The following is a 14242-nucleotide window of genomic DNA, read 5'->3' on the forward strand; positions in this document are numbered from 1 at the left end:
TGTTTTTCTTCTAGATTAATATCACTTCTATGGAACTCAAACATAGTGAAGTAAGAAACCATAATCTCTTGTTTTTCGGTTGTACCATACAGTCCCTTCTATTTTCTGCATTACCATGAGTACTTTTATCACGCTTAAAAGAGATAGAAATGCACTAGACGCATTCATGTATGCTGACACGCTAAGCTACTAACATGCTGTTCTCTTCGTAGTTATTCTTTCCAAACTCCAGAAGGTTGGAACACCGATGGCCAGTATAGATCTCGATGTTACATGCGCCCTTTGGCCATTTAGGCAATGCAGTGGGCTCTGTCTAGACCAAAACTTGATAAGGAGGAAATGAAATTAGAAGTAAAGGAGGATTATCGCTTCCACATCATGCTAGATTTACTAAAGTTGCTAGTCATCTAAGGTTGCCAGAAGAGGAATCATCTGACAGTCTTTTCTAGTCTTTGTTTGATTACACTTGCAAGAAGTTGGGTTGTAGTTGATTGGTTTATATCATTATTGTAGTTGATTTTTGTGTATAGTGAGGAGGGTATCATTCAACATTTTAAAAACACACATGCTTTTGTTGTAAGCTATTTTGATCTAATAAGAAATTTGAAGTTTTATTATAAATGCAATGCTTTTCTAGAGGTGGATCCCATACAAATGTGAGAGAAAATGCAATATTTTTTTTTAATGAGATCTTCTTATAGGAGCAACTACTATTGTGTGCACAGTGGGAGGGGACACAAGAGATTTTTCGATCTCAATTGGATTACACCAAGGATCAGTTGTAAGCCTTTACCTTTTTACATTAGTTTTAGATGAATTGACGAAACATATACAAGAGAGTATTCCTTGGTGCATGATGTTTGCGGATGATATTGTTCTGATAGATGAGACGCGAAAAGGAGTCAACAGAAAGCTAGAGCTTTGGAGAAGTACTCTAGAGTCAAAGGGCTTTAAGTTAAGTAGAACGAAGACAGAATACATGCATTGCAAGTTCAGTGAAGGCCAAACTGATAATAGGGAAGGAGTTAGTTTGGATGGAGTGGTACTGTCCCAAAGTAATCACTTTAAATATCTCAGCTCAGTCCTTCAAGTAGATGGGGGATGTGAGGAGGATATTAGTCATAGGATTAAAACCGGATGGTTGAAGTGAAGACATGCCCTGAGAGTTTTATGTGATTGCAAGATTCCCAATAAGTTGAAAGGAAAATTTTACCGTACATCCATACGACCGGCTATGTTATATGGTATTGAGTATCGTATGCGTCTAAGATAAGAGTTGCAGAGATGAGAATGTTAAGGTGGATGAGTGGCCATACTAGACTAGATAAAGTCCGTAATGAGAGTATTAGAGAAAAGGTAGGAGTGGTGCCAATTGAGGATAAATTGAGAGAAGGGAGATTGAGGTGGTTTGGTCATGTAAAGCATAGACATATGGAGGCTCCAGTTAGACAAGTAAAGCACATTAGGTTAGAGGATAGAAAGAAAAAAAAAGGGGTAGACCTAAATTGACTTGGAGGAGAGTAGTACAATATGACCTACAAGCATTACACATTTCTGAGGATTTAACCCAAAATCGTTTAGAGTGGAGAAAACGAATCCATATAGCTGACCCTAAATTTTTGGGATAAAGGCTTAGTTGAGTTTTAATGAGATCTTCTTATCTTGGGGGTGTAAAGAGTTATGATAAAATGAGATCTTTAATAAATTTCAGTGTTGTTTATATGTAAGCAAATGAGATTTATTTTATACACATATGGGAGTTTGATTTATGTTTGGCTCATGAGGATCGAAACTTTTGGGTAATTAACAATCAAGGAAGTTTCAATGCCTTGACATGTTCCTTTCTCTATGGAAAAGCTTTTAACTCTCTTGGTCTCAAGGGTTGCCACTAGCCTTTCCTTGCTCGATAGTATCCTTCCATTTCCAGATTTTTTTAGTTATTTTCTTAGTTGATAAGACAGTTCTTTTAGATCCATAAATTTTTTTGTGGATTTGTTTATTTCTTTCTCCCTTTGATGGAGATTGGGTGTCACACCTGCCTTCCACCTTATAGAGGCAAATGTGATAAGGAAAAACTAACAGAGTTTTCCCTAAAATATATCTAATTGGTCATATGAAACCTGCTGAAACCTGAAAGAATATGTAAATATATACATATACACATAAAGTGGCTCCATGCCAAATAGATATATCATCTTCATAGATATATGGTTTTTTTCTCTTCGTGGGAACAAAAAAAATATACAAACACAGACCTTAGGTGGGTAGCAGCCTAAACACAGAGATAATATATACAATAATCCAAAATGATCAAAAGTTATAAAAGGAATATGTTGGCCCGACCTCCACTAGACTCTGCAGCTGGTAAAGTGGAAGGAAAGACAATGTTAACAAATGAGGGCTGCTGATAGAAGGATCACTAAAAAGAATCAGAAATATTAAAAATATAAAAGGTGAGTACAACTACTCAATGAGTGGATAAATAAATAACAAAGGGGGAATAGACAAGGTTTTGGTACTTAATAGTACCAGGTTCTATATTAACATATGTTAGCTGAATAAATATCATTTGGTGTAATTCACATAACTGAGATAAAATAAAATTTCATGCTGTAAAAAAAATATTTTAGAAATAACTTCGCTAATAATCATAAAATCCATAATATTCTCATATACTCACAATATGTTTCCTATAGATAATGCTGGCATCTCAGTAGCATATAATAAACTCTAGTAACCTGAGAGCAATGCTGGCATCCTGGGCTCTACGATGACACTAACGGCCCAAAAGTAATAAATATGCTGGTCATACATGTGCAGAACCACCTCCAAAGGGCAACCACCTGATATACGCCCTAAAGGCTATATGTATATCAAGCGCTATTCCAAAGACAGTATAAATATAAGCTGAGCTGAGATTATATCACCCGTCATCTAGCTGCTATCTATTCGGTGCATATATTAAGTGTATTTGGTAATTTATTCAGCTGTGCTTCTAAATCTCATTTCATTTAATAAATAAACATATAATTACTATTATCCATTCCCATTTTTGCATAAAGAAAAATAATATACATAAATATACATTGAATAAAAATTACTAGTGTTAAATATTTATCTACTCACCTGTACTAAAGACTAATGAAGCCTAGACTGCTGGAGCACCCCTAGTATCTACAGCAGGAGCTGGGTCATCTCCTAAAAGTGTAGGGAAAAGTAATACATTAAGAAAATGAATTTTAAATCCTGAAGATGAAAAAGGTGAGGGTGAAATGCATGATTTATTTATCTAAAATTCAAAAAAAAATTCGACGGCATTTCAGTATAAATCCAACGTCTTCCAAAATTCCAAGAACTCAACCAATTCTTCACAAGCAACAACACATTCATAAATAATTTAAAATGTCCATATGTGGCCTACACCAAATAATATAATAAATTCCATATTTTTTTCCCATTTATTTCTCCTTCTCCATTTGATATATACTTCTTTCTCCTTTAGCATTTCATGCTAAAATTTCTTCCCTTTACTACATCAAAATTCTTGCTAATTTAATTACAATTAATCTCCATTAATAGCTCCACAATAACCACATCATATTTTAAACACTTCATTATCCACCTAGCAATTAAGATATAAAACTTAAATCCATCCCTCCACTCACAAATTTTCCAATTTCTAGCAACACTTAAAACTTTCCACTAGCTTATAACTTCCAATGATACTAAAGATATAATATTCAACTCAATTTTTTTTTATGTACACAACATGCTAAATTTCTTGTATGTTTCTAGTTAAGATTTAATATACCCAACAATTATTAAACCATTAGTAGCTTGACCATCCATTCCAAATTTACTCATTCATAATATTTCCATTCACTTTCCTTATAATTCCTACCAATTCTATTCTTTAAAATAGAATTTAGCAAAATAATAATAATAACTTCAATCCCTTAACACATTCTTAAAATAACATACCTGAATTGGAATTAAAATTAATGTTAAGCTTACTCAACATATCCTAGGACATATATATGAAATTTCTTTACTCAACTCTTCAATGAACAAACTTTACTACAAGTTATTCAATAATATTAAGCAATTATGGTAGCTCATGATATAGCCAAAAATCTAAAATAAAGAAAATTCAACTTGAAAATTCTAGTACAGAGAAGTTGAGGTTTGGCTACCTATATTGTCCATATCTCTCCTTAGTTTCATTGTTAACCTAAGGGAATATCAACAACTTTTTAAATCATGGAGGAAGGAAGCTATTAGTGCTACCTTGATCAAGAAACAACGAAGAAAGAACCAAAGACACTAGAATTGAAAAGGATGGCTGCTGCTTCCCATTCTTCTCCTTTACTTGGAATGGAGATTGCAAGGTGAGAGAGAGAAATATGGCTCATGAGAAGGATCTGTTATAAATAGGGACTTATGGCACGTGAAAGTGATGTAATTTAGCAGAATTTTTATTGGGAGAGTTGAGTTTTTGGGTAAGGGTTTTCAATTCTCCTGCTGTTGCTTTATTTCCCCGGTTTTTGCTCTATACCCGATCTGCTCTGTTTTGATTCTGTTTTTATCTCTCTCTCTCTCTCTTTTTTTTTCACTTTTCCTCTCTTGACTTTTCTTTCTTCCTTTTTCTTAGTTTGTTTTTTTGTTTTGATTGGTTTGAATGTTACATTGGGGGCCTTATATGGCTTTTATTTTTGTCCCCTTGGCGGGATTTCTCTGTTTGAAAGAAGTTTATCTTCAATATTTCTTGAAGATTCTCGTCTCAGCTAACCCAATGGACAAGATATTTTCAAGCAACTATATTTATCTAGGTTCTTGAAGATTTTTACCTTAGCCTACCTGATTGGCAAACTGATTTTTAAGCAATCATGAATATTAAAATGAGTTTATATATGATGTTAGTCGTTTATGGATAATAAAGAACCTTTGGTCTGATCTAAGTATAGATCTATGAGCATATTGATATTCTTCTATCTTTTGGATTTTATCCTTATTTGTACTAGCATTATATTTATGAAATCTTTTATCTTTTGGAAAAAAAAAAAAAAAAAACCAAGGACAAAAAGCCTTTGGAGTAAAATGGGAAAAACATTTTAGATATGAAGGAAACACGATGCCAACTAAGCATGTAGCAGCATTATAAACATACATATATATAAGGTACGGCAAGGATTACATAGACTTGGCTATAATAGGTTTTGCTTCATAGTCAACAATCTTGAGTACCTGAGATGGAAGAAAAAAAAAAAAAAAAAACTACCTTGCATACATTTGGCAAGTAAATAAATAATGTTACTAAAAGAAGATTCAAAAAAATTTTATGGGTTATCATATGAGAAAGATATGGAGAGATTCTATTACGTGCATATGGGAGGTTTTATTCTTTATTTCAATAAAAGAATAACGTTACTTACCTGCCATTTGAAGTGTCTATATTTTGTCTCTCCCTTGGCAATCGAGTTCCCATAAGTTTGTTCACAACTTAAGAGAGCTGAGCAACAACTTCACTAATATTCGTCCGCTCTTGTGGTGATTCTAAAGAACAAGAGATTCCAATTTCTAATGTTGGAATCAAACATTCAATAAATATGTTGTTTCTCGTATTCCTAGAATTGTGGTTATGATTTGATGTTGGTCCGCAATGAGTTGCATTTGAAAAAGGTTGGCATCTATCATATCATTCACTTTTTCTGGCAAAACTCTTTTGACAAAATTGTGAAGACTCAAATTCTCTTTGAACATGTCATCGGTCGACCTCTTTCCTGTGAACATCTCTAACAAGAGTATGCTAAAACTAAATATGTCACCATGCGTTGATACTTCACTTCCCAGACCATAGTCTAGAATACACACATCAACATATAGTTAATTGATTTGCTTTGAAACATGTAAAAAATATTGAATTCTTATAGCCTACTAGCATTAGAAAATTATAGATTTTGGACATCAAGGTAAAACCATTTCTTCATCGAACATGTTGAAGGAAAAGGTGAAAAACATGTTGAAGTGCAAATACGTGGAAGACAATGTTCCCCTTATTCCAAGTGAAATAGATTGATTTGTTGAATAGTCAAGCATCCCAATAGAAAAGAGCTTTACTAACCCAAAATTACTTACATGTCCGATCATTTTTTCATCGAGAAGGACATTACTTGGTCTTAGATCACAATGAACAATTAGTGTTCCACAATGATAGTGAAGATACTCAAGTGCAGAAGCAACATCGATAGCAATATTTAATCCAAGAGTTGGATGCAACTAGCCATATAAGCTCTCATTAACCATGAAATCATAAATCAATGCTTTGAAATCATTTCCTTGATAATCAACTCTTGAACAAGCTGTGAGTACTTTGAGAAGATTTCAATGCCTAATATTTCGTAAGGCCTCACATTCAGCTATAAAGCTCTTTGAAGCTCCTCGTCGCATTAGCTTAAGCACTTTAACTGTAACTAACAATCTTTCTTGATCAAGAATCTCTTTTTATACAGATCCCAAGCTACCAATATCAATTAAATTATCTGAAGAGAATCCATTAGTGGCTTTGAGTAAACTTTGATAAGGCAACTTCAATAGTGAATTTCCATCAAAAAGTGATGCAGATTCTCCTTTTCTCTTTCTTGAACGGCGCCAAAGAAGCAAAGAAATAAGCAAAAGTGCAATGCCTATAACCACACAAACCACATAAATTATGATCTTTAATTTTGGAGTTGATATCCTCTTTGATTGTTCAAACTTGCACACAGGCAGCCCAAAATCAGGTATGCTACCACATAGATTTTTATTTCCTGTCACAGAGGCAGCACTAGAATTCTTGAAAACTCGTTCTAATGGTACCATGCCCTCAAAGTCATGATAAGATAAATCCAAAAGCTGTATTGAGTTGAAGCCCTGCAAAAACTCTGGAATCTCACCTGACAAATTATTATGAGAAAGATTTAACTCCGTGATGCCTCTTAGTGAACCAAAAGGGGAAGGAATAGACCCTTGGAACAAGTTGGCACCCATGAATAAGATTTCTAGACTTATGCAACTGCCAAGACCGAGGGGAATCTCACCTGATAACATGTGGTCAGCAAGGTCAAGGATTTCAAGATTTTTCAAATTTTCTACTTCTTTGGGAAGGGAACCAGACAAATTATTTCTAGACAAAGAAAGTGTAACATCCTAATTTTTGAAAATACAATAAAAATAAAATAATAATAATAATTATGAATATACTAGAAATTGGAGAGTGAAATTATTAAAAAAAATTTGGAAGAAAGTTTAATAGAAAATTAGGAATAAATCTTGAAGGAATTAAATTAAATAAATTATTTATATTTATAAATTTGATTTTTTTCTTTTTTGTGAATTATTATATTACTTTAAGTTGATATTGTTTAGTAAATTAATAAAAATTTAATAGTTATTTTATATAAAATATACATGGTTAAGTTTATTTGGCTTTTAAGAATATAAAAGGATATTCATATATTCCAATTAGAAGTTTTTTTTTAGAAATATTTTGATTTGAAAAGAAAAAAAAGGAAGGGGAATATTGAAAAGTGTTTGGGTGAAAAGCATAATTTACTTGTGGTCTTTAATGATATTTTTAATGTTTTAGGGTCAAAACCTAATTTTTGAAAGTTAGGGATCAAGTTGTAAATTTTTTTTGACATGTGGCAATTTTTTATCACTCATTTCCAGCACATGGACTGGATTTTTCTAGTTTCCAGCAGGGAGAAAAGAAAGAAACGGGGAAAAGAAGAGAATTGGCGGGGAAAAAGAAAAACAGAGGGAGCAAAACAGAAGAGGAGGCAGCAGTAGTAAACCCACCCAAATCCATATTTTTCTAACCAATTTTTGACTTTCTTCCAGCATAAAATCAGAACTCTTGCACTTTTTTAGCTCTAATCAAATTTCCTTATTGAGTTTTCAATGTAGAAATACGCAAATCAGAGGGAGAAGGAACTGTTATTGCTGTCCTCACTGTGAAGTAAGAAACCATAATCTCTTGTTTTCAGTTGTACCATGTAGTCTCTTCTGTTTTCTGTATTACCATGAGTACTTTTATCAAACTTAAAAGAGACAGAAATGCACTGCACACATTCATTTACGCTGACACGCTAAGCTACTAACACGCTGTTCTCTTTGTAGTTATTCTTTCCAAACTCCTGAATGTTGGAACACTGATGGCCAGTATAGATCTCTATGTTACATGCGCCCTTTGGCCATTTGGGCAATGCAGTGGGCTCTGTGTAGGCCAAAACTTGATAAGGAGGAAATGAACTTAGAAGTGAAGGAAGATTATCAGCTTCCACACCATGCTGGATTTACTAAAGTTGCTCGTCACCTAAGGTTGCCAGAAGAGGAATCATCTGTAAGTCTTTTCCAGTCTTTGTTTGACTACACTTGCAAGAAGTTGGGTTACAGTTGATTGGTGTGTATCATTATTATAGTTGATTTTTGTGTATAGTGAGGAGGGTATCATTCACATATTTGAAAAACACACATGCTTGAAGTTTTATCATCGATGCAATTGAAGGAGAATCTGTTTGGTACATCCTACGCTTACAAATACATGAGTTCCATTCGAAATTGTAGAGGTGGATCGCATATAAACGTGAGAGATACTGCAATATTTTTTAATGAGTTCCCATCTTGGGGGTGTAAAGAGTTAAAATAAGAAAAACATTTTATGCATGAAGGAAACACAGTACTAACTAAGCAAGATGCAGCATTACAAACATATATAAGGATTACATAGACTAGGTATAACAAGTTATGCTTCATGGTAATCAATAGGCATTCCGCATCAGAGTCATCAATCTTGTGTACCTGAGATGTAAAAAAGGGATTTTTTAACCAATCTTGCATCCATTTGCAAGTAAACAACTGATGTTACAAAAAAACATTCGAAAATTTTTTATCATATGAGCAAGGGATGGGAAGATTTTGTTACATGCATATGACAAGTTTTATTCTCTATTTCAACAAATGAATAGCATTATATACCTGCTACTTGAAGTGCACTTACAGTCTCTCCCCTCCTTGGTAATTGAGTTCCAACGAGTTTGTTTCTAATGGAAGAGAGCTGAGCAACAACATCACTTATATTCATGCGCTCTTGTGGTGATTCTGTAGAACAAGAGATTCCAATTTCTAATATTGAAATCAAGCATTCAATGAATATATCGTTTCCGCTATTCCTAAAATTGTAGTTACTATGTGCATTGAGTTGCGCTTCAAAAAGATTGGGATCTATAATCTCTTTTACTTGTTCTGGCAAAAATCTTTTGACAAAACTGTGAAGGCTCAAATTCTCTTTGAACATGTCATCGATTGGCCTCTTTCCCGTGAACATCTCCAACAAGAGTATTCCAAAACTAAATATGTCACCATGTGTTGATACTTCATTGCCCACACCATACTCTAAAATATACAAATCAACAATAGTGAATTGACTTGCTTTGAAACATATAAAAAATAATGAATTCTTCTAGCCTACTAGCGTTAGAAAACTACAAATTTTAGACATCAAATTAAAACTATTAATCATGACAAGTCTATAGTTGTCATTTCATCAATTGTCTTAAAATAGTAGAAAAAGAGAAATATTATGAAGGAAATGATGAAAAATATGTATTACCATTACCTGGAGGACAATATCCGATAGTTCCCCTTATTCCAAGAGAACTAGATTGATTTGTTGAATGGCCAAGCATCCTAGTAGAAAGAAACTTTACCAACCCAAAATCACCTACATGTCCAGTCATTTTTTCGTCGAGAAGGACATTACTTGGTTTTAGATCACAATGAACAAATGGTGTTCCACAATGATAATGAAGATACTCAAGCGCAGAAGCAACATCGATGGCAATATTCAACCTTTGGATAACATTTAAAGTCCTTGGCACCTCATCTAATCCAAGAGTTGGATGCAACCAGCCATCTAAGCTCCCATTAACCATGAAATCATAAACCAATGCTTTGAAATCATTACCATGATAATCAATTCCTGAACAAGCTGTGAGTATTTTGACAAGATTTCGATGCCTGACATTTCGTAAGGCCTCACATTCGGCTATAAAACTCTTTGAAGCTCCTCGTCGCATCAGGTTAAATACCTTAATTGCAACTACCATTCCTTGTTGATCAAGAATCCCTTTATATACAGATCCAAAACTACCAATACCAATCAAATTATCTGAAGAGAATCCATTAGTGGCTTTGAGCAGACTTTGATAAGACAGCTTCAATAATGGATTTCCATCAAATAGTGATACAGATTCTCCTTTTCTCTTTCTTAAATGGCGCCAAAAAAGCAAAGAAATAAGCAAAAGTGCAACGCCTATAACCCCACAAAACGTGGAAATTATGATCTTTAATTTTGTAGTTAGTCTCCTCTTTGATTGTTCAAACTTACACACAGGTAGCCCAAAATCAGGTATGCCACCACATAGATTTTTATTTCCTGCCACAAAGGTAGCACTAGAATTCTTGAAAACTCCTTCTACTGGTACCATGCCCTCAAAGTCATTATAAGATAAATCCAAAAGCTGTGTTGAGTTGAAGCTCTTTAAAAATTCTGGAATCTTGCCTGACAGATTATTATGAGAAAGATTTAACTCTCTAATGCCACGTAATGAACTAAAAGAGGAAGGAATGGATCCTTGGAACAAGTTGGCACCCATGAACAAGAATTCTAGACTCATACAACTGCCAAGACCACCGGGAATCTCCCCTGACAACATGTTCTCATGAAGGTCAAGGATTCCTAAATTTTTCAAATTTTCTACGTCTTTTGGAAGGGAACCAGACAAATTATTCAGAGACAAATTAAGAACTTTTGAAAAGGAGGAAAGTCCAATAACATGTGAGGGTATGGGACCACTAAGATTGTTTATAGAAAAATCTAGTGCGAGCAAGTTTTTGCACCTGCCTAGGCTGGAAGGGATGGTACCTTGAAGATTATTGTCAGATAAATCAATTTCAAGTAAATTTGTCAGGTTTCCCAGAGATGATGGAATATATCCCGATAAATTATTGCCTCCAAGGTAAATTTTTCTTAGATTTTGAAGCAGTCCAATGCCTGATGGAATGGTACCTGAGAGTTTGTTCCTGTCTGCAACGAAAACTTCCAAGTTAACAAGAACTTGTGTTCCAACTGGGATGTTTCCGGATATCTGATTGTTTTGTATGACAAATTGGAGGAGCTCCTTTGAAAAGTTGGCGATGTGTTGAGGAAGTTCCCCTCCAAAGTTGTTGCTGCCTATCTCTAGGAATTTTAAAGCTGTGGCGTTAGTTAAACTGGAAAGAAATCTCAAGTCATCAGCTTTCCCACTTCCTAAATTGTTGACAGAAATCACCAATTCTGAAAGTCTATGCAACTTGTCAAGAGAAGGCACTCTTCCGCTGAGATCATTTTGGGCTAGATCCAGCATTTCTAGATTTGAGGCGTTAGAAATTGAAGTTGGAATGGGGCCAGTGAATTGGTTATCAGCAATAGAAAACCTTCGAAGATTTGGAAGAGATATTCCAATGCCCAAGGGAAGACTCCCTTGGAATTGGTTTTCAGCAATGCTGAAATCCTTGATCGAAGAAAGATTGAAGATGGACGGATGGACGGTACCCGAAAATCCATTATGAAAAATTGATAAGAACCATAGACTTCTCAATTGGCCTAAAGTTTCTGGGAGATTTCCGTTCAAATAATTTTGATATGCAGCAAGAAACTGAAGGGACGACAGATTCCCGAAAGATGGTGGGAGGCTACCTATTAAATTATTCTCCTTCAAATAGATCTCTTGGAGCTTTGGTAAGAAACCAAGCTCCACAGGGATTTCGCCTGCGAGATTGTTGTTATCCAAATAAAAGAAAAGAAGGTTTGAACAGTTAGATATGCTAGGAGGAATATGACCGTCAATTGAATTGTTATAAAGAGACAACGTTTGCAGTCTGCTTAAACGGCCAATCTGAGGAGGGATCTCATGGCTGAAGCTATTATTATAAAGAGACAACACCCTTAAGAAGCTCAAATTACCAACATGTGGTGATATGGGCCCTGAAAGTTTGTGGGAGTGCAGGTCTAACGTTGTGACTCTTTGGTGTCTACGCCCACAAGTGACACCATACCACCGGCAGAAGTGAAGACTGTTATTCCATGAGCGCATGACCCCAAAAGGGTCACTTATTTTGGCCTTAAAGTCCAGCAATGCAAGTCGATCTGTCTCATTGTTCTTGTCGATGGCAGAGGCTGCTGGCAAGTTGAAGCACATGAAATGAATAAGAGAAAACAGGCACAAGGATGAGAAAGATGCTGAGGAACTCTTGCAATAAAGCCCCATATGTGCAGTTTGAGACTTTCTTTGAGTAGGAATTGGTTGGTTCAATTAAACAAGTATAAAGCGTATTTATGGAGAAGGGATGTGATACATTAAAATTCTTTCACATGGTTGAAATATTAAAATATGAAAAATAGTTGAAGAGACTAGTCAATCACATGGCTTATTCTTTTACATTATTCAAAATTTATGAATAATTATAAATAAATAATGAATTTATTCATAATCATTTAACATAATACAATATTATAATAAAATTTATAAATAACTTCATAAATTAAATTTATTAAAAAATTTCTAATTAAAACATACGAGCGTTTTGTGTAGGTTACCTACCTAAACAATGACATGTCTTTAATAGAAGGTATACAACAAAATCCAACGCTTACGATAAGATGTGTATTTATTTATTTTTCATAAGAGGATTAGAGGACTCGAATCAAACATTTATAATTGATTGATGTGCGTTTTAGCCATTAGACAAATTCTAATTATATATATATATATATATGGATAATTTATAATTAAATCTCTGAACTATAGCAAAACAACAGATTTATTCTTGGCATATTTTTGAGTACTAATGTAATCCTCAAAGTATAGTTCTATTAGCAAATTACTCTATACTATCTAAATCGGCCATTAACTTTGTTAATTGTTATTCAATTTAAAATAATTTAGTCTTTAAAATTTTATTTTATTAATAAAATAATTTTTTTATTAATAAAATAATTCACATATCAAAGTTTTAATTTAAAATAATTATTTATTTTATATTTAAAATAACCATTTATTTTATTCAAAAAATTTTATATAATTATTTAAATATAAATTAGATAATTATTTAAATATGAAACTTAATATAGAGAATATTTTGTTAATGAATAAAATTTAAGAAACTAAATTATTTTGATAGTCAAGTCTCAATCTTAAAAAAGGAAATTATTTTTTTTCAATTTTAAAAAGTATTTGTCATAATTCGAAAAATGATTTTTTACACTATTTTTAATTTTTTTTAATATATATATATATATATTCTGAAAATTCTTGCTGCATTTGATCACTATGCTGACGGCCAGTGGCCATCCAATTAAGACTTCAACTGCCCTCAACGTTTGGGATGGGTTAGACTTTTCCACGATTGAAGGATTAGTTCAATTAACACATTGACTTTACTTTTAATTAATAGAAAAATTGTACCGTTTACACAATATCTTCAAAGAATGTTTAATGATTGATTAACGTTCTGCAGACTTAATTGCCTTGGGCATTTTGGATGGGTCCCTTTTTCACGACTGATTGAACTTTTAACTAATTTGTTGGCTATTGATTAACCTTTTATGTGAGATTACCAAGAATTTGTCAGTGGAAAAGGACTAAAACATTCATTAAGGAAATTAATCAGAAATTCTTTTATGTTTGTTTGCTTTGCAATTTCTTAGTGTGAATGGCAACGATTCATGCAGGCTTTTTACATGGGCGGTAACCTTGCATTCAACTCTTTTCATGAATGTTTCTACGTTGCATTTCTGTTAGTTAGTACTTATTCGTTTAGTCGAGTCAGACATGTTCAGTATGAAATGAATTTTTAAATAGATTTTTATTTTAGAAGCCATCAAATCTCATGCATATTCATTATTCTGAATTTTCCGGTCTGCGCTTCAATTCTACAGCAATGATTCCTTGCATAACTCATAATTGTTTTCATTGTTCTTACAGTAGATGTATACTTGCACTGACATTTTATTTGTCCTGCTAGAATGGAGGATGGTGTGCATGGCATCCTTCTACATCACAAGTGAGCTCATTTAATTTCCAGGAATAGGAGATAAATCTGGACTTGGTTTGATTGCTTTATCATGTGTTATACGTTTAAACAATAATGATTTTCTTCATTT

At 33.5% G+C, this 14242-nt stretch overlaps 1 protein-coding gene across 4 annotated transcripts in view; it reads right to left on the reverse strand.

Moving 5' to 3' along the window:
• The window catches only part of LOC110668996 (probable LRR receptor-like serine/threonine-protein kinase At3g47570), a 23295-nt gene extending 10930 nt beyond the window's left edge, over positions 1-12365 (reverse strand). For 3 of the 4 annotated variants that reach the window (XM_058133350.1, XM_058133349.1, XM_058133348.1), the window contains exon 1: positions 9656-12365. In XM_058133350.1, coding sequence (XP_057989333.1) covers positions 9656-12347 — 2692 coding nt within the window. In that variant the 5' untranslated portion in view covers positions 12348-12365. Of the gene's footprint in view, positions 1-8683; positions 8839-9015; positions 9433-9655 lie in introns of those variants that run through there. The other variant, XM_058133351.1, reaches the window with a different exon arrangement.
• Between the last annotated feature and the right edge of the window lie 1877 nt (positions 12366-14242).

The sequence above is a fragment of the Hevea brasiliensis genome, chromosome 14 (genome assembly GCF_030052815.1).
Source record: "Hevea brasiliensis isolate MT/VB/25A 57/8 chromosome 14, ASM3005281v1, whole genome shotgun sequence".
NCBI lineage: Eukaryota > Viridiplantae > Streptophyta > Magnoliopsida > Malpighiales > Euphorbiaceae > Hevea > Hevea brasiliensis.